General features: G+C 40.2%; 1 protein-coding gene across 1 annotated transcript in view; it reads left to right on the top strand.

Annotated features, from left to right (window-relative positions):
* The first annotated feature begins 2,637 nt into the window (after positions 1–2,637).
* Positions 2,638–21,381, top strand: part of IPCEF1 (interaction protein for cytohesin exchange factors 1) — a 160,808-nt gene continuing 142,064 nt past the window's right edge. Inside the window, exons 1-2 of the mRNA XM_075864341.1 lie at positions 2,638–2,802; positions 3,285–3,454. Of these exons, the coding sequence (XP_075720456.1) occupies positions 3,299–3,454 (156 nt within the window). The 5' untranslated portion in view covers positions 2,638–2,802; positions 3,285–3,298. The remainder of the gene's footprint in view (positions 2,803–3,284; positions 3,455–21,381) is intronic.

Genomic DNA, 21,381 nt, shown 5'->3' on the forward strand with positions numbered 1-21,381 from the left:
TACGGACGCCCTCGTGTGAACATACCCTTACACAGCGAGTTGAGTTAATGCCAAAGAGCTCAATTTTAGTCTCATCTGACCACAGCACCTTCTCCCTATCACTATCAGAATCATGCAGATGTTCATTTGCAAACTTCAGACGGCCTTTACATGTGCCTTCTTGAGCAGGGGGACCTTGCGGGCACTGCAGGATTTTAATCCATTACGGTGTAATGTGTTACCAATGGTTTTCTTGGTGACTGTGGTCCCAGCTGCTGTGAGATCATTAACAAGTTCCCCCCGTGTTGTTTTCGGCTGAGCTCTCACCTTCCTCAGGATCAAGGATACCCCACGAGGTCAGATTTTGCATGGAGCCCCAGATCAATGTCGATTGACAGTCATTTTGTATGTCTTCCATTTTCTTACTATTGCACCAACAGTTGTCTCCTCACCCAGCGTCTTACTTATGGTTTTGTAGCCCATTCCAGCCTTGTGCAGGTCTATGATCTTGTCCCTGACATCCTTAGAAAGCTCTTTGGTCTTGCCCATGTTGTAGAGGTTAGAGTCAGACTGATTCATTGAGTCTGTGGACAGGAGTCTTTTATACAGGTGACCATTTAAGACAGCTGTCTTTAATGCAGACACCAAGTTGATTTGGAGCGTCTAACTGGTCTGGAAGAGGCTGAACTCTTAATGGTTGGTAGGGGATGAAATACTTATTTCTCTGTGCACAATGCAAATAAATATATATAATTTTAACTATGTGATTTTCTTTTTTTTTTTTTTATATAATCTATCTCTCACTGGTAAAATTAAAACCTAGCCTAAAAATTCTAGACTGTTCATGTCTTTGACAGTGGGCAAACTTACAAAATCAGCAAGGGATCAAATACTTATTTCCTTCACTGTATATAAAAAATACAAACATATCAAGAATATAATAATAATATCAAAATAAAAATATTAAAAGGGTGAACAAAATAAAATAAAATATGAAAATCTAAAATAATAAGAATAAAAACTGTGAGGAGGAAAAAATAGAAATATTATATAGAGAGCATTGCATCCGCATAGGTAGTATCTGTATTCCTTATCTACCGCACTACATCTAATGGTGTTAATGTAAAGTGCACAGGCACTAGTAAAATAAGGCAGATTGTTGCCACAATTCATTTATACCAAAATGACAAAACAATGTAACAAATGTAACCACATTTAGATGGTAATATATACAATACATCCTTTGAGATACAAAACTCAGTGAATTTTGCTCTAGCTTCAAGGGAAAACTACAAGAAATCTAAGGGGTTAATGGCAGAGACCGGAGCTAGCTCCCGTCCCTGCCATTACAGGTGGGTCCCAGCTGTAATATACATCTGGCATCAACCGCTGATGACGCCAGCTCAGCTCCTGAGGCGGCGCCATCTTGCCATCGGCTACTGAAGCATTTTAGGCGCACCTCCAGGCAAGGCCTGGAAGGCTTCCGCACTAGGCAGACCAAGAGGCCAGTATTAGGCCTCCGTTTGCGTTTGCAGCCACCAGCACCCTGGCAATTTTGTTGCTGGGGTGGCGATGAACTGCAAGCACCTTAAATGCAGTGATCGCTTTTGAACGTTTAATGGCAGAGATCGGAGCTAATTTCGCTCAAAGCCATTACAGCAGGGTGTCAGCTGTAACATACAGCTGACACGCTGGGATGATGGCACGGACTCAGCTTCAAAGCCCGTGTCTTCCATTTGTCGTAAGTATACGACAAATTGCGGAAAGCACTAGCTTTTCATGATGTATACTTACAACAAATGTCGGGAAGGGGTTAAAGGGTTTGTCTCATCATTAAATATCATATTCATTGTATAGATCATAAAAAATGAACAATGTCACTCTCCCCAAAACCAGGTCTCCGCATAGTGATCCAATTTTCACCGCAGAGCAGCCAATTAAAATAGCTTTCTTTCGTTCTTGTCAGAGAAGGAGCAGAGCCGCTGCAGTAGCATGGCAGAATAGCTGAGGACACCCCTTCTCCAGAGCAAGTAAAAAAGAATATATTGTCAGCTGCCAGAGGGGGAAAACTGATTCTGTTCAGAGCCCACCACCAGCAGGACAAATTAGCAACAGCACCAAGGGAGGCACAGTAGAAAAAATTATGAACACAGTATTTTTATATGCTAGCAAATTACAAAAACAGCTATTAACAGCATTTCTGGACTTTTGATATAAAACTGATTAGAGGATAACCACTTAAAATAAAATACTGCTGCAAAGTCAATAAACCAATAAACAACATGTCACCTTCACTTCTCTAAAAAAAAAAAAATATCCACCAACCAAAATAAACTTGACATACAAAATAGTTTACGACTGAGGAAGACAAGCGCTTTCTTCATTTAACCCCTTAATGTTCGAGTTCTCCAGCAATCATGACCTTTCATAAATCTGGTGGAAAAATTCTACCACCTTTTCATTGTATGTAGCATTATACACTTTGGTTTACTGAACACACTGGCCATGTTTTCTTATCAATGAGTGAACACAAAACTTCATCTGTTTTATGGCAAATCAACTTCCCATTACAATGTCAGCACTCAGAATGCCTGATTCATCAAGAAATAGAAATGAACTGCAAGTGAAGCATTTAACTGTAGCTTCCTCATTTGCCTGTGGATATGTGTGCAGCATAAACTGTCCTTACAGACCCTCCTTTTTTTTTTTTTAACTCCAGCCTCTTCTATAACAAGCACAATAAGAAATTTCCTCTCTATCTGCTTTCCTCTGTTCATTTCCTGTAGGTTTCCTTGCGGTCAAAGCAAAGGAAGAAATCTAGAGGTAAGGTCCTGTTGTGATAATTTCTTCTTTTACTATAAATACATTCATGTATAGAATTTGTATTTGCCAGTGGTAGTTTGCGACTCTGCTTTGGAGCTTTGCACAGATAAAGCTATGTCTATTTAAACCAGTAAAACTGCTTGCTTAGCTTAAGCACATTTTAGTCTGTAATGTACCGTTAGCATTGGCTATACACGGCATGTGTCTATATATTTTTCAAGTTGTGTTAATACAGCTCATTCCGCAGATATATAATAGTCAGTCTGCTAAAATCAATAGAACATACTGCAAATGAATACATTTTGTGCGTTGGATACTGTTGCAAACACCAACATGATGTATTTATATTTCAGTACGTAGTTCTATGACTTGTGTAAATATACACTTATTGTATGACAGTCATTATGATTATTATGATAAATCTTAACTTATAAATCAGTACGTGATATTTATAATATTTTTCTTCTTTATTAATGGCACAGTCAGTATATTCAAAATGAGTCGAAGAAGAATTTCATGCAAAGAATTAGGAAATGCTGATTGTCAGGGATGGTTGTATAAGAAGAAAGAAAAATCATTTCTCGGCAACAAGTGGAAAAAGATCTGGGCAGTTTTGAAGGGTTCGTGTTTGTACTGGTATACCGGTCAGATGGTAAGTGCATATGTACATCACTTCTTTTTTTGTGTGTTCATTTTCCATGATTGTGGCTTTTATAAGTAAGTAAAATCTAAAAATAAACTAAATAAATAAAAAATTAAAGTGTAGATTCAGCTTAACTTGCTTGGTCTTCTGCACTCGTTTAAGTGTATGGAAAATGTGCATTTTCTGCCCTAAATGCAAAAGAGGAAAAATTTACCTCCTGATCCCCAGTAGTGATCAGACTGGATCAACATTCAAATAAGAATTCTATACACTGATACTATTTTATTCTAAGAAATTGTCTGCCTTTTTTGACGCCATCTATTGTTCCTGCTCTGACCAGCTCCTGCGGTAGGCTATTCCACAGATTCACAGTTCTCACAGTAAGGGCTTGTCCACACGTAACAGAATTGCTGCATATTTTCCGGCTGGATTTGCGGACGGAATATACAGGGCAGAATGCAGTAGCAGCAAAGTGGATGTGAATGAGGAAATGTCATCCACACACTGCATCAAATGTTAGTCCAGAAATTCACCTACAGTGTGTTTTTGTTTTTTTCGTTTCGCAGCATGTCAATTCCTGATGCGGAAAGTGGACTGAATTCCTGTGTTTTTTAGAGGAGATATCACCATTTCACAGACTTGAAAAAAACGCAGCAAAATCTGCAGTATTTTCTGCAGTAAAAAAATGCAGGAAATGGTGCGGGTTACGTGTGGACAAGTCCTAAAGAAGACTTGTCGACTCTGGAGAGTGAACCTTTTTTTTTCTTCAGATGGAGGGAGTGCCCCCTTGTCTTATGGGGGGATTTTACATGGAACAGGTTTTCACCATATTTTTTGTACGGGCCATTAATATATATATATACAAGTTAATCATGTTCCCCCTTAGTCGCCTCTTTTCAAGACTAAATAAATGTAATTTTTTTTTCATCTTTCCTCATAACTCTAGGGCATCCTTTCTATGAACTGGTGCCAATTATCCCACCCCAACTCATCTTCTGTGTATAATCTCCACCTAGACTCCACTTTCATCCTCGCATAATAATGTTTGCACTGTCACAGGACAAGGCCACCATCAGGTCAGTAAAGATGGTGCTAAAGTCCAGGGCGGCCAAGTAAAATGAGTCCAAAAAAGATGCCTGAACTCACATTATGTCTTCAGTAATGTGCAAACATATGGCCCATTGATTTCACATAACTTAGTTAATTTTCTGCTCCCTCCCCAGAGACTAATTAATGTGGTATAGACCTGAAAGGGTGTATGAAGATCATTACTCCCTCTTTAATTGCTCCCAGTGGAGCCCACAGATGATAAAAATCTGTGGGCCACTGTAAATGGATACGGGGATAACAAAATCTTTATAGTGCATATTATGATCATGTTATTCCGTCCCCCACTCCCCACCCGCCCACCAAATGTTTAAAATGAGGTACCAGGTGGAGTATAGAATATGTGGGTGTGTTGGAGCTTAGGGTGCCCTGAAGATTTGAATTTATAGGGCCCAGATATTTCAAATGGAGGCCCTAACATTGAAAAACGAACCACCCAACTGAAAAAAAAGAGGATCCCCGCATTCAGGCAGGTAAAATATAAACGCGCACCTACATCCTAATATTTTTTATTAATCAATGTTTGACAACGACCCCTGTGTGGGTCAAAACATTGCATTTGAGATGTTAGGGGTGTGAATGAGGACACACTTATATTGCATGGATGCACTTTTCTGTCCCCTTCTTTTGAATGAAGTCGTGTGCTGCTGACAACCTGTTTGTATGTTTATTACATTTCTTCGTCTATACAGCTAAAATACACCTTATAAGAAAGGCAAAAAGCCTTTGCAGCTCTTCTGAGACATTTTCATGGGATTAATTCCCACTGGTAAAGGCCCATTACATGGGCCAATGATCGGGTCGAGCAAACATTCGTTTTGTGTAAATAGGGCAGCGTTCAATCGACGAACTAGCAAATACTTGTTCATTGGCTGATTTAATCTATTAAGTTGCCTGAAAATCAGTATTATCGACAGCACATCTCCCCATGTAAACACGGGATGTGCTGCTGACATTATGTAACTGTATGGGGACGATTGCTGATCGACCTGTATTTAACGGTGCTCGTTATTGGCACATATTTGCCTGTGTAAACCAAACTTAAGTCTCTTGTTGCTACCTATTTAAATGGAAACTGAATAAATAAAAGGTAGGTTCAAACCAGGTGGTATGGGGAGATAGGCTAACTAGTGTTTAGGAGTGGGGATAAAGGGTTGTTTAGCCTGTGTCCAGGGGCATTGACATATTAAAGTGCATGAAACCACCCATTTTTACAATAGACTTTTGGCAGCCAAGTGCTGGCTAGCAGTGGGATAGAAAGTGATCTTCTCCACTTTCAGCTGTAGACAGGGGTCAGGACCTACATCACACTGTCAGCCTGCCCCTGCTGTGCTTTTACTAATGTAATCACACAAGAAAGTTATTAGCTACACATACAGTTGCAAGAAAAAGTCAACCCTTTATAATTACATGGATTTCTAATCCATTGATTGCTAATAAAATGTGGTCTGATTGTTATCTAAATCACAAATGTAGACAAACACAATCAAACTAAACTAATAACACACAAACAATTGTACTGTTTATATCTTTTATTGACCACATTGATTAAACATCCACCGTGCAGGGAGAAAAAGTAAAGCTCTGTGTTAGGCTACATTCAGACGAGCGTAGCTAACCTCGGACGTGAAAAACTGCACTTTTTCACGTCCGAGGTGCACCCCATGGACTAGAGTCTATGGAGGGATGCGTGACATGCAGGAAAATAGGACATGTCCTATTTTTTCACGGACCATTCATACGCTCCACAGAAACAACTGTCGTGTGAACGGCCCCATTGAAAGACATGAGCCCGTGTGACGGTGGTTGTTTTAGCGGCCATCACACGGACGAGATACACGCTCATCTGAATAGGCCCTTAATGACTTCAAGAGCTAATTAGTAAAATGTGTTTCAATAAAGAGATGAAATTGGCAGTGTGGGTTTCACAGGTGCTTTGCCTGTCCTTCTCAAGAAAGATTTGTGAAGCTGGGTTTTTAAACGCAGCCAAAAGTAATCTGCATGCATTTTTTTAAATGTTTCAGCTGTAATCTGGTTTTGAATTTAATGGCTTTAGGTTTACAGCTGCAACACTATATAAAAAACTTGTGGGTATTTAAAAAACACACAATGTGAACCCAGCCTCAGTGTGAACCATGCCTTGAAGCAAACAATTTTCAAAAGACCTGCTCTAGAGATAAGGCCCTTTTACACGGGCCAATTATGGGCCAAAATAGCGTTAACAGAACGCTCGTTCCCGATCACTGCCCTGTGTAACCAGGGTAATGATCAGCTGATGAACGAGTGAATGCTCGTTCATCGACTAATTGTATCGTTTATGGAGCAAAAATATTATCGTTGTCGGCAGAACATCTCCCTGTGTAAACAGGGAGACGTGCTGCCGACATGATAGAAATGTATGGGAACGAGTGGTCGTAGTAATGAGTGCTTGTCCCCAAACATGGTTCCTTATGAAAGGAGAAATGAGCCCCGATCAACGAGCTGTATCGTTGATTGGCGCTCGTTTACACGCCCCCATGTCGGGCCATGTTAGAGGACCCATACATAAAGCTGGAAAATGGTACAAAAGCATTGCTAAAGATCTGGGTGTACATCAATCATTGGTTAGACAAATTGTCTACAAATGGAGAAAATTCCAGACTGTTGCTACTCTCACTAGAAGTGGGCATCCTGTTAAGATCACTCCAAGAGCATAAAGAGGTGGGTAAGAACCCAATGGTAACAGCAAAATACCTACTGAAGGCTCTACAACCTGCCAAAACCTCTGTTCATGTGTCCACTAATAGAAAAAACACTGAACAAGAACTGTAGAGTTCGAAACCTCCTCTGGCATTCACATCAGCACAAAAACGTTGTGTCTGGAGGTTTATGGCATGAGTTTTCATGGCTGAGCAGTTGCATGCAAGCCTTACATCACTAAAAACAATGCCAAGCGTTGCATGGAGTGGTATAAAGCAGGGGTCTCAAACTCGGCCGGGTAAGTGGGCCGCATATAGAAAAGATGGGAAGTTGACGGGCCGCATTACTTTCAAATTTGATACAATACAAAATTATTGTTAATCAATTAGTTATTTGAACTACTATAACACTATATTACTAGAACAATAATACTACATTACTATAATAATAGCGCTAGGTTTAAAATTTGAGATATTTCTCCACGTGCTTATTTCAACAATCCAGCTTTCCAGTTTAAGTGTCGCTAAATGCAGTCCGGTGGCTCAGTTAGCACACATGTCAAGATTGGGCAGCCCCTTTTTAGATAGTGCCGCAGTGCCCTCTGTGGATGCTGCCGCAGTGCCCTCTGTGGATGCTGCCGCAGTGCCCTCTGTGGATGCTGCCGCAGTGCCCTCTGTGGATAATGCAACACACCCCTAGATAAGGCCACAGTGCCCTCTGTAGATAAGGCCACAGTGCCCTCTGTAGATAAGGCCACAGTGCCCTCTGTAGATAAGGCCACAGTGCCCTCTGTAGATAAGGCCACAGTGCCCTCTGTAGATAAGGCCACAGTGCCCTCTGTAGATAAGGCCACAGTGCCCTCTGTAGATAAGGCCACAGTGCCCTCTGTAGATAATGCAACACACCCCTAGATAATGCCAGTGTCCTCTTCAGACACTGTCACACACCCACTTGTAGATAACGCCACAGTGCCCTCTGTAGAGGCTGCCACAGTGCCCTCTGTAGAGGCTGCCACAGTGCCATCTGTAGAGGCTGCCACAGTGCCCTCTGTAGAGGCTTCCCCAGTGCCCTCTGTAGAGGCTGCAACAGTGCCCTCTGTAGAGGCTGCCCCAGTGCCCTCTGTAGAGGCTGCCCCAGTGCCCTCTGTAGAGGCTGCCCCAGTGCCCTCTGTAGAGGCTGCCCCAGTGCCCTCTGTAGAGGCTGCCCCAGTGATGTCAGGGGCTTGCCCAGAGCTGGAGTCCCAGGCAGAGCGCTAGTACGCTCTCCTGGGACTCCAGCTGTGCTGCTGACATCACTGGGACTCCTGCTCTGGGGAAGCCCCTGACATCATTGTCGATGTATGGACAGCGATGTCAGAGGCTTCCCCAGAGTCCCGGAGCAGAGCCAATAATAGCGCTCTGCCCGGGACTCCGCTCTGGGGAAGACCCTGACACACTGTCCATATATGGGCAGCGATGTCAGGGAATTCCACAGAGTCCCGGAGCAGAGCCGACACCAGCGCTCTGCTCGGGACTCAGGCTCTGGGGAAGCCCCAGACATCGCTGTTCATATGTGGACAGCGATGTTAGGGAATTCCACAGAGTCCCGGAGCAGAGCCGACACCAGCGTTCTGCTCGGGACTCCGGCTCTGGGGAAGCCCCAGACATCACTGTTCATATGTGGACAGCGATGTCAGGGAATTCCAGAGTCTCGGAGCAGAGCCGATACTAGCGGCTCTGTGTCCCGCGGGCCGCAGATGACAGCCCCAGGGGCCGCATGCGGGCCACGTGCTTGAGACCCCTGGTATAAAGCATGCCACCACTGAACTCTGAAGAAGTGGAGTAGTGGCCTGACAAATCATGCTTTTCTATCTGGCAGTCTGATGGACGAGTCTGGGTTTGGTGAATGCCAGGACAATGTTTGGTGGAGGAGGGAAAATGTTATGGGGTTGTTTTTCAGGGGTTAGCGTAGGCTCCTTAGTTCCAGTGAAAGAAAATCTTAATGCCTCAGTATACCAAGACATTTTGGACAATTGTATGTTTCCATCTTTTGTTCAAAAAGTTTGGGGAAGGCCCTGAATTTGTGCCCCACTGCATAAAGCAAGGTCCATAAACGCATGGTTGGGTGAGTTTGGGGTGGAAGAACTTGACTGGCCTGCAAAGAGCCCTGACCTCAACCTCTTCAAACACCTTTGGGATGAACTAGAATGGAGATTGCTTGCCAGTCCCTCTTGTCCGATATCACAAATGCTCTTCTGGATAAATGGGCAAAAATTCCAACAAACACACTCCAAAATATTGTAGAAAGCTTTTCCAGAAGAGTGGAGGCTGTTTTAGCTACAAAGGGGGATCAACTCCATATTAATGTCTTTGAATTTAGAATTGGATGCCATAAAAGCTCCTTTAGGTGTAATGTGTAGATGTCCCAATACTTTTGTCCATATAGTGTATACCATATACAGAGAATAGAATATACTTATGTATTCACACATATATGTAACCTCCCATGCACCAAAAGTAGTTTTAACCTCAGGATTTATTTATTTTAGGGATTATGCTTGGATTAGGATGCCTTATTAAACAATGTATTTCTCTTAGCAGATATTTCTGAAATGGAGGGAAATGATCAGAGACATATAACGACCAAAATTATTACAGAAATCCCTTAACAAACGAAAAACTTGCTGTTCTTATCTCTGTTCTAAAACAAGGTTTGGTTTTTCTTAAAGGAAAAACATACACTCAATATCAATTTCAGACAAGAAGTTGAAATGGAAAGATTCTGGTTTTTTTTCTAGATAGACAATAGCTGCTTGCTCTAAGCATGATTGTAATTACAATGCTAATACTCTGGGCAGAGATGTGTTATTTGCATGAGGTGCCAAAGACATTTGCTAAGTTTTACAAAACATTATTTTCCAACACTTTGAGCAGGTGAAATATTTAAAAAACAAAATGTGGATGCCATGATAGAAAAGAAAAAGAAAAAAAGAAATTAAGCGTACCTGACATTATAATATTCTTTGCATAAACCTATAGGACATGTAAATACAAGGAACTTTGTAATAAATCTTATTAGGGAAAAGTGTTTTCTCTCTCAATTTGCAGCAACCTCTAGTTCACCTTTCCCTGCCTGAAGGCTCTCTGTACATGTTTTCAAACTTCCTCAATTTTACAAAAATTGCTGAACAGTAGCACAGTAAAAAAGACAGGGAGGAGGGGGATGCAGCTGCAGTTACTCTGTCTCTAAGTCCTGGACTACACAGAGATGTTTTTGTAGCACAACTGATTGATTTTAACTATTAAGTGACAGCTGCAATCCACAGGATTCCATGCAACTCAATGGATTCCTTTGGACCTCAGCTGTAGCTTGATCGTTAAAATCAATCAGTTGCGCCACAAAAAAATTCCATGTAGCCCAGGCCTAAACATATCAATGAATCAGCAGGAGGAGGAGCAGCGAGGAGGGAGGGGCGACACATCTGATTGGCTAACAGTGCTGTGCATGAATAACCCTACATCAGTACAAACCAGTCCCCTAACCATACATGGAGAGAGGGGAAAAATATATTTTTATAAGACCCAACATAAAACAGATTAGACATAATTTCTGGCTGCACTACATTAATAATACATCTACATCTGCCTAAAAAATTATTGTGATTTTTTTCTTTCCTATCGCTTTGCTTAAGACTTTGGTCTATATATAAAATATATTTTTATTAGCAATGGGTGGTTCCCCTCTCTCTAAATGATGTGAAAACAGTCAGCATTTCAAACCCTTTGGGGCCATTTTAAGCATTTTCCATTATCTTAGCAACCGTAGCAGCAATCTCAAAGGCATACTCCTCCCAAAAAATAAAAATAAGTATAATAACGTAGCCAATTCCTAAACATTCTCTAACCTGGTCCTCTGTTCTTGTAAAAAAAAAAAAAAAGCATTTAAAATACCGTTATCTTTTCATTATAAATATTTTTAGCCCTTCTTGACGCAGCCATTTTTTGTTTTTTCTATTTTCGTTATTTCCTCTGTGCCTTCCAAAAGCTATAACTTTTGTTATTTTTCCATCGGCATAAGAGGCTTTTTTCACAGGACGAGTTTTCGTTTTTTTTAATGGTACCATTTAATGTACCATATAATATACTGGGAAACGTAAGAAAATTATTTTGTCGGATGGAATGGAAAAAAACACAGCAATTCCTCCGTTGTTTTTTTGGGTTTTATTTTTACGGTGTGTACCAAGTGGTAAAAGTTACATGTTAATGAGAAAAATATTTTGTGTTGCCATATTCTGAAACCCATAACAGCTGTAGTTTTTATTTGTACCCATTTGAGGTACATATGACTTTTTAACACTTTTTATTTCATTTTTTTGGGAGGTAAGGTGACCAAAAAAAGTAATTCTGGTGTTTTATATTTTTTTAGTTATTTACATTACTTTAGGGGGAAAAGAGGGGGTTTTCAAACTTTTAATATTTTTTTTATATTCCTAAAAACTTTAGTTGTTTTTTTTTTCAGTACCACTAGGGGACTTGATCATGTGATCATTAGATCGCTGGTACAATATAATACTTATGTATTGCAGTGTATTGTGCTTTTTTTCCGTTCTCCTATTAAGCCCTGCCACTTAAAGGGCTTTATATGAGTAACTAACATTGCAAACCTGGGGGCCTTCATTAGGCCCCCAGGAAAACCATCGGCACGCCCCAATCGCTGTCTAAAGGCTTAGATGCCACTGTCACTATTAACTGTAGCATCTAAGTGGTTAATCGGCCGATATAGGAGTTATCTCCGATCTTGGCAGTTAGGGTGTCAGCTATAAAACACAACTGACACGCAGTTTATGGAGTGGGCTCAGCCTGTGGTGGAAGTTGGAGTGGGTTAAATCGCAAGATTTAAAAAAAAAACGAAACAGTAGCAGGTCACAGAAAACAGAAAATTCACACAAAAAAAAGATTGATTCTAGTATTTACTGTCCAGCGATAGTAGCGTTGTAAACATTTTAGAAATTAAAAGTAGTTGGCAGGATTAAAGGCTATGTAAACCTTTAAAAGTAATTATTTAGTTTTTTTTAATAAAAATGTCAGTCAGTGTGTTTGTTACTTTTTGAGATACAGCTGTTCTGTTTACTGTATACAGAGCAGCTGTATTGTTCGCTTAATTCTGCACTCATCAGGTCCGCGGGACTGACGGGTCCTGTGTGTCTCTGACATACAGGATCTACCTGTTATCCATCACATCTAAGTTGCACCAAACACACTGACTGACATTTTTATTTAAAAAAAAAAAAAATCACTTTCAAAGGTTTACATAGCCTTTATGATCTATTACATAAATGTTCAGATTTAAAGGAAATCTATCACCTGTTAATAAAAAGCTTCAAGAAGATACTTGTCGCTCACAATGATTCAGCGGGTGCTATTGCACCCAGAAGTTAAAGTGTAGCTAAACGTTTGACAAACTTCTGACATGTCATAGAGACATGTCAGAAGTTTGGATTGGTAGGGGTCCGAGCACTGAGACCCCCACCAATCTATAGAACGAAGCAGCTGAAGTGCTCATGTGAGTTTGTGTCTGTTCAGCTTTTTCGGAGTATCGGAGTACGGGCTCATAGACTTCGTATTGAGTCCGTACACAGATACATTTATTTCCGGAAATAGCCGAACAGACATGAAGCGGCTGAGCGCTCACACGAGTACTTCAGCTGCTTCGTTCTAGAGATTGGCGGGGGTCTCGGTGCTTGGACCCCCACCAATCCAAACTTCTGACACGTCACTATGACATGTCTGAAGTTTGTCAAACGTTTAGCTACACTTTAAGGGCACTAATTAAAAAAGCATGCACCATTCCAAAGCATTTCAACCACTGAATCACATTATATAATGCATTTTATGGATGGTCTTTATGAAGTAATAAAAGAAAATCGCTTTAATTAAGTTAATTAACAAATGTAATCTAGGATATCAAATATAAACATTTTTATTTGAAAACGATGTATATTTGAGTAGTGTTACTTAATCATAATAATATAATTTGGACAACTAATGACCTATGTACTGTATGGAGCCGGAAGCAGTTGGCTCCGTACATTGCATAGCGGCCGTGAGAACTGCAACTTCCGATGCCCGGTGGCAACCGGAGCAGCTGATCGGTGCAGGGTCCGGGTGTCGGACCCCCACAGATCATATACAGATGACCTATCTGGTGGATAGGTCAACAGTTATTCGGTAGTGGACAACTCCTTTAAGATGTTTACACAGGAGGCAATTATTCAGTTTTTTAAATCAATGTGTACACAACACCAACATACCCTTTAACCCCTTAAAGAGGCTCTGTCACCAGATTATCAAATCCCTATCTCCTATTGCATGTGATCGGCGCTGCAATGTAGATAACAGTAAAGTTTTTTGTTTTTTTTAAACGATAATTTTTGGCTAAGTTATGAGCAATTTTATATTTATGCAAATGAGCCTTTCTAATGGACAACTGGGCGTGTTTTCTCTTATTTCCAACTGGGCGTGTATTGTGTTTTTAGCAACTGGGTGTGTTTACTTCTTTCACTGCACAATCACACTGTGCTGTGGATCATGCTGGGCTGGAACAATGAGAAGTGTAGGACACTGATTAGTCACTGATTGGTCAGCCTCATACACTCCTCTGTACAACACCCAGTTGGTAAAAAGTAAAAACACGCCCAGTTGTCCATTGAGAAACTCATTAGCATAAATCTAAACTAGCTCATAACTTGCTCAAAAATTATAGTTTTTCAAAATAAAAACCACTGCTGTTATCTACATTACAGCGCCAATCAGATTATGTAGGAGATAGGGCACTTATAATGTGGTGACAGAGCCTCTTTAAGGACCAGGTCTATTTTGGCCTTAAAGAGGCTCTGTCACCAGATTATAAGTACCCTATCTCCTACATAATCTGATCGGCGCTGGAATGTAGATAACAGCAGTGGTTTTTATTTTGAAAAACGATCATTTTTGAGCAAGTTATGAGCAATTTTAGATTTCGTTTCTTAATGCCCAACTGGGCGTGTTTTTACTTTTGACCAAGTGGGTGTTGTAAAGAAGTGTATGAGGCTGACCAATCAGTGACCAATCAGTGTCATACACTTCTCATTGTTCCAGCCCAGCTTCTTTCACTGCACAATCTCACTGTGCTGTGGATCATGCATATAATCCAAGCATTATTTTTAATTTTTTCCTCCCCGCCTTCCAAGAGTCATAACTTTTTTATTATTATGTCGAGATAGTCATATGAGGGCTTGTTTTTTGCGGGACAAGTTGTATTTTTCAATTGTACAAGTTTTGGGTGTATATATTATATTGCTTATCTTTTATTAATTTTTTTAGGGAAGGAATTAAAAAAAACAGCTATTCCAGCATTGTTTTTCACGTTTTACATTTACGCCGTTTACTATACGGTGTAAATAACATTTTAACTTTATTCCATAGGTCAGTACGATTACGTGGATAACAATATGTATAGTCTTTTTATTACTTTTGCACAATTAAAACACTTAAACAAAAATTGTTTGTTTTTGCATTACCGCATTTCAAGAGCTGTAACTTTTTATTGTGTCAGTCGAAGTCGCCATATGAGGACTTGTTTTTTACGGGATGAGATGTGGGTTTCATTGTTATAAGGCCTGATTCACACGAGCGCTGCGTATCTCGGACATGAAAAACTGCAGTTTTTCACATTCGAGGTGCATCCGTGCAAGGTGATGCGGGACGCGATGTCACGCATCCCCCATAGTTGAGTGTCTATGGAAGGATGCGTGATGCGTGATGCGTGAAAAGAACGGACATGTCCTATTTTCCCACGGACCCTCACACTGTCCATTGAAACAACGGCTGTGTGAACGGCCACATTGAATTACATAGGTCCGTGGGACGGCCGCTGTTTCAACGGCCGTCCCACGGACGTTTAACACGTTCGTATAAATAAGGCCTAATTTTTGGGTACATGGGACTTATTGATTAACTTTCATTACATTTTTTGGTGGCGGAAATGGGAAAAAAAATATTTTTCGCCATCGTTTTTGTGTGTTTTTTGTACCGCATTTATCCGGCAGTTTAATTAATGAGTTAACTTTATTACTTGGGTTGTTACAATCTCGGCAATACCATGTACGTGTGTGTTTTGTATTTTTTTGCACTTCTAGTAAATAAAACCACTTTTTATGGAAAAAACTTTATTTACCTGTTTTAATTTTTTATTTTATTAGTCTCAATAGGGGACTTTACCGTGAGATTTGTTGATCGCATATATAATGCTTTGGTATACTTAGTATACCAAAGCATTATTGCCTGTCAGTGTAAAACTGACAGGCAATCTATCAGGCCATGCCTCTGACACGGCCTGACAGGCATACAGCCAGGGCAGGCCTGGCATGTACGTGATTCTGCGGCAAGGGGTTAATATAGCTAAAAAGCATCTCATAGGGATATTGTACTTTTAACCTGTTAGCGACCACCAACACTATGGCGGTCACTAATGGAGTTACCTCTGATCCCGACTGTTTAACCCCTTTGATGCCCTCTGCCACAAATGCGATCATGGACTGCCGATGGATTGCCATGTCAGCTGGGGTCCTAACAAAGGCCCCCAGGCCTGCCATGACTATGTTCCTATTAGCCAGACTGCCTGTGAGTTTTACACTGGCCGTCAATAATGCTTTGGTATACTAAGTATACAAAGTCATTATATAAGCGATCAAGAAATCGCATAGTGAAGTCCCATAAAGGCATTAAAAAACTTATAAACAAATGTAAAAACATTTAAACAAAAAAACAACAACAAAAGAAGGTGTACAGTAAAACAAAAATGACCTGAAGAATACAGCTAACATATTATTTAAACCACAAGGTCAGTAGCAAAAAAGAAACTGCAAAAAACAATGACGGAATTGCTTTTTTTGCCATTCCCACCCAAAAAAAATAAAATAATAAAAGTTAATCAATAAGTCCTATGTACCCCACAATATTACCAATGAAAACTACATCTGGTCCTGCAAAAAACAAGCCCTTATTTGGCTACATCGACAGAAAAATACAAAAGTCCCGACTTTTGGAATGCGGTGATGCTAAAACAAAGTATTTTAGTTCAAAATTGTTTTTATTGTGCAAAAGTAGTAAACCATGAAAGACCTATACATATGGTATCGCGGTAATCATACAACCCATAGAAGAATAAGTAACATGTTATTTACGCCACACTGAACCGCGTAAATTTAAAACGCAAGGAACAATGGCAGAATTGCTGTTTTTTCCATCCCCCACAAAAAAAGTTAATTAAAGTTAATTAAAAAATTATATGTACCCCAAAATCATGCCATTGAAAAATGCAACTCATCTGCAAAAAACAAGACCTAAACACAGAAGAGCTAGTCTGTTGTTGGTATCGTGGAGCCAACAGGTTAAGGAGAGCAAGAGAGGGAAAAAACAAAAACTTATTGTAAACTGCCATACAAACTTGTCGTCAGACACTTCTTTGATAGCTTAGCTAAATTCTCAGTACAATTGTTATTTTGAGTGTAAAGGCTACACTAAAGCAAGCACTATGCATACATTACGCCAGCTAGGATTATTCAGAAATTCGATTATAAAGGACTGTGAATTAGACTTTAACTCAAGAACAATGCGAGAATGTAATGTAATGTAGTTACTCCACCTTTTATGAAGAAAAATTCTATATATAAACTGTGCGATAGTGTTCAGAGATGGACATACGCTTTAAATTTCTTCACAGTACTTCAGTAATGTATTTTACTACGCTTCATATAACTCTCACACACAGCCAGCTAAACAATGCTTCCCTTTCATTTTATTACCTCTTGGCTCTAATAGCTAAAGACAACATTTCGGCAAGGGGCTTTTTATATGCTTGTTGTTTTATTAAATAGGATTTCTAAACTTTTACATCAGAAGTAACTATATAATCTAAACTTCTATTGATTACTGTTTTCCAGTTTGCTGAATGTAGCCAGCAATGTAAACAATTGATGGTTTCATTCCGGTTGCCATGGCTTTACCCACTGACGTGTATATAAGTATAGTGTGACCCCTGATAGGTGGTGGTGTAAGGGCCAATGCAGAGTTGTGCAGTATAGATATGAAGATAGGTTTTGTGGCAGCTCAACTTTACTAGGCCAGTGTTCAATGCACACACAGCCACAGCAGCAAAAATGACAATATGAGAGGCACAGTTCTTAGACACCACTCAGGCAAACGGATGATGGCTGGCTGGGTCACGCTTGTCATGGACTGAGCCAAAGGCACTCCTCCCTGATGCAGGGTTTGGTCCAGTAATTTTAGGCCTGCTAGACCGCAACTGGCTGCATTACACTTGCTGCACTGGCCTCAGCTGACGCAGCTGACTAGGGGGAGGGGTTAATTGCTCTCAGGTTATATAAATTAGCCTGCAGAACTCAGACTGAGCTAGCTCTGTTCTGAGCTAGGTGGATTAAGTGGCTTGTGATATAAGTGGAGTTACAAAACCGGAGTTAAAAAGAAGAGTTAAAGCCCAGGTAAGTACTCTTCTTTTCTTTTACTTTTAATTGTTCACTGTATTTTTGTAACTGGGATAATGGACAGCAAGATTGGAGGTTTTCTTCAGCAAAAAAACCAAGGTCTGAACATGTGGGACCCCTAGATAGTGGTAATGGGGAGTTGGTCACAGGGGATCAAGAGAAGGCAGAGTAACTAAATGGGTTCTTCAGCTCTGTATATACAACAGAAGAAAGAGCAGCTGATGTAGCCGATGCTGTTAGTATATCAGTTGATATACTGAATTGGATATATGTAGACATGGTCCAAACTAAATTAAACAAAATAAATGTACACAAGGCCCCGGGACTAGATAGGTTACACCCTAGAGTGCTTAAAGAGCTTAGTTCAGTTATTTCTGTCCCCCTCTTCATAGTATTTAGAGATTCTCTAGTGACTGGTATAGTGCCAAGGGACTGGCGCAGGGCAAATGTTGTGCCTAATTTCAAAAGGGCTCTATGTCTTCCTCGGGTAATTATTGAATAGATGTCAGGTGGTATTTTTATTCCTTCCACCAAAGGTTTTTTATAGCATAAATACTCTATTTAGAATTAGTAAAGAATCACTGGAATAATGATAGAGCTTTATAAAATATAACTTTTACTTCATATTGTTTAAAATAATGTGCAAAACATACACACAGGACAAATTTAAAGGCTAAAAATGTGCTCTCTTTTGTGAGAGAAAACTGACATTCTGTACGTTTTGTGCAGAGTAAATGCAAAGCTCCAAATATTACTGCATAAAGGAGGAGGTTTTTTCAAAGGTATATTTTGGGGTAATCCACCCCCCTACCCATTCTATAGTGTGTCCAAGTCCATCTTGATCCTGTAGCTGGGGACTGGGAAACCTCCTATTTTCCTTTTATATGTGTCCAGGCAGATAATGCTGTTCTCCCGACGCGTTTCCTTGTGGCCAAGATTCTTCAGGGGAGTTTAGGCCAATTAGCCTCTATGGTCAGAGGCTTTGGAGCAAGAAAAAAGATAAATCCTATGCAGTGGCAAAGAAAGTTAAGTGCATCTGTTCCCACGATGCTGGGATAAACGCCTGTCACGGCGTGTAACGTCCTCCTTTATGCAGTAATATTTGGAGCTTTGCATTTACTCTGCACAAAACGTACAGAATGTCAGTTTTCTCTCACAAAAGAGAGCACATTTTTAGCCTTTAAATTTGTCCTGTGTGTATGTTTTGCACATTATTTTAAACAATATGAAGTAAAAGTTATATTTTATAAAGCTCTATCATTATTCCAGTGATTCTCGGGTAATTATTGACCAGTAAGCTTAACATCCATTATGGGGAAAATGTTTGAGGGACTATTGAGGGACTATATACAGAATTATGTGACAATAAATAGTATTATAAGTGACAGCCAGCACGGTTTTACTGAGGACAGAAGCTGTCAAACCAACCTGATTTGTTTTTATGAAGAGGTGAGCAGAAGCCTAGACAGAGGGGCCGCTGTGGATATAGTGTTTTTGGACTTTGCAAAGGCATTTGACACTGTCCCTCATAGATGTCTAATGGGTAAATTAAGGACTATAGGTTTAGAAAGTATCGTGTGTAATTGGATTGAGAATTGGCTCAAGGACCGTATCCAGAGAGTTGTGGTCAATGATTCCTACTCTGAATGGTCATTGGTTATAAGTGGTGTACCCCAGGTTTCCGTGCTGGGACCACTATTATTCAACTTATTTATTAATGATATAGAGGATGGGATTAATAACACTATTTCTATTTTTGCAGATGATACCAAGCTATGCAGTAATGTTCAGTCTATGGCAGATGTTCGTGAATTGCAAGCGGATTTACACAAACTGAGTGTTTGGGCGTCCACTTGGCAAATGAGGTTTAATGTAGATACATGTAAAGTTATGCACCTGGGTACGAACAACCTACATGCATCCTATGTCCTAGGGGGAGCTATACTGGGAGAGTCACTTGTTGAGAAGGATCTGGGTGTACTTGTAAATCATAAACTAAATAACAGCATGCAATGTCAATCAGCTGCTTCAAAGGCCAGCAAGATATTGTAGTGTATTAAGAGGCATGGACTTGCGGGACAGGGATGTAATATTACCACTTTACAAAGCATTAGTGAGGCCTCATCTAGAATATGCAGTTCAGTTCTGGGCTCCAGTTCATAGAAAGGATGCCCTGGAGTTAGAAAAAATACAAAGAAGAGCAACGAATCTAAGTTATGATGAAAGATTAAAAGAACTAAACCTATTTAGCCTTGAAAAAAGACAACTAAGGAAAGACATGATTAACTTATATAAATATATTAATGGCACATCCCAAAAATATGGTGAAATCCTGTTCCATGTAATACCACCTCAAAAAACAAGTGGGCACTCCCTCCGTCTGGAAAAAAAAAGGTTCAACCTGCAGAGGCGACAAGCCTTCTTTACTGTGAGAACTGTGAATCTATGGAATAGTCTACAGCAGGAGCTGGTCACAGCAGGGACAGTAGATGGCTTTAAAAAAGGGTTAGATAATTTCCTAGAACAAAAAAATATAAGCACTTATGTGTTAACATTTTTTACTTCCCTTTTCCCATCCGTTGGTTGAACTTGATGGACATGTGTCTTTTTTCAACTGTACGGACTATATAACTATGTAACTATGTGGGGAGTCTCCTGCCCACAACCCAGTCCTGCTCACACAACTCCTCATGCAGAGAGGCTTATGCCCATCATCCGCCAAACGTTCCAGGACCCACAGACTCATAATTAAAATGCTGTCGCTTCCACAGCTCACTCTCAGGAGCCCTCTTTCTCTCTGAGACAGCCAGGTTTATCATATTCCACCAAAACGCTGAACGAGGCTTGGCGAGAACACCGCTATTTTATAAAATAGGCACTCTCCCCAGCATCAGGACGCAGCGTAGCTACGCTGCTAAGTCCTGGCGCAGTTATGGCGCAGTATAAAGTTTAGCAAAGATGCCATTCGTGCTGTACATCCCAGCGCCAAGAAATTTAGACTACCCAGCGATTCAACCATCATCCGCCAGTACAAATAACCAGTTATATCGTGCTCCTCCTCTGGAATGCCACCTAGTGATGATAAAGCACAAATAGCAGACCTTAACCCCTTAAGGACGCAGCCTAGTTTGGGCCTTAAGGCTCAGAGCCCATTTTTCAAATCTGACATATTTCACTTTATGTGGTAATAACGTCGGAATGCTTAAACCTATCCAAGCGATTCTGAGATTGTTTTCTCGTGACACTTTGGGCTTCATGTTCGTGGTAAAATTTGGTCGATATATTCAGTCTTTATTTGTGAAAAATTGCAAAATTTAGAGAAAATTTACAAAAAATAGCATTTTTTAGAATTTAAATGCATCTGCTTGAAAAACAGACGGTTATACCACCCAAAATAGTTACTAGTTCACATTTCCCATATGTCTACTTTAGATTGGCATCGTTTTTTGAACATTATTTTATTTTTCTTGGACGTTACAAGGTTTAGAACATAAACAGCAATTTCTCATATTCTTAAGAAAATTTCAAAAGCCTTTTTTTGAAGGTGCCAGTTCAGTTCTGAAGTGGATTTGAGGGGCCTATGTATTAGAAACCCCCATAAAACACCCCATTTTAAAAACTAGACCCC

Source organism: Rhinoderma darwinii, chromosome 4 (genome assembly GCF_050947455.1).
Source record: "Rhinoderma darwinii isolate aRhiDar2 chromosome 4, aRhiDar2.hap1, whole genome shotgun sequence".
NCBI lineage: Eukaryota > Metazoa > Chordata > Amphibia > Anura > Rhinodermatidae > Rhinoderma > Rhinoderma darwinii.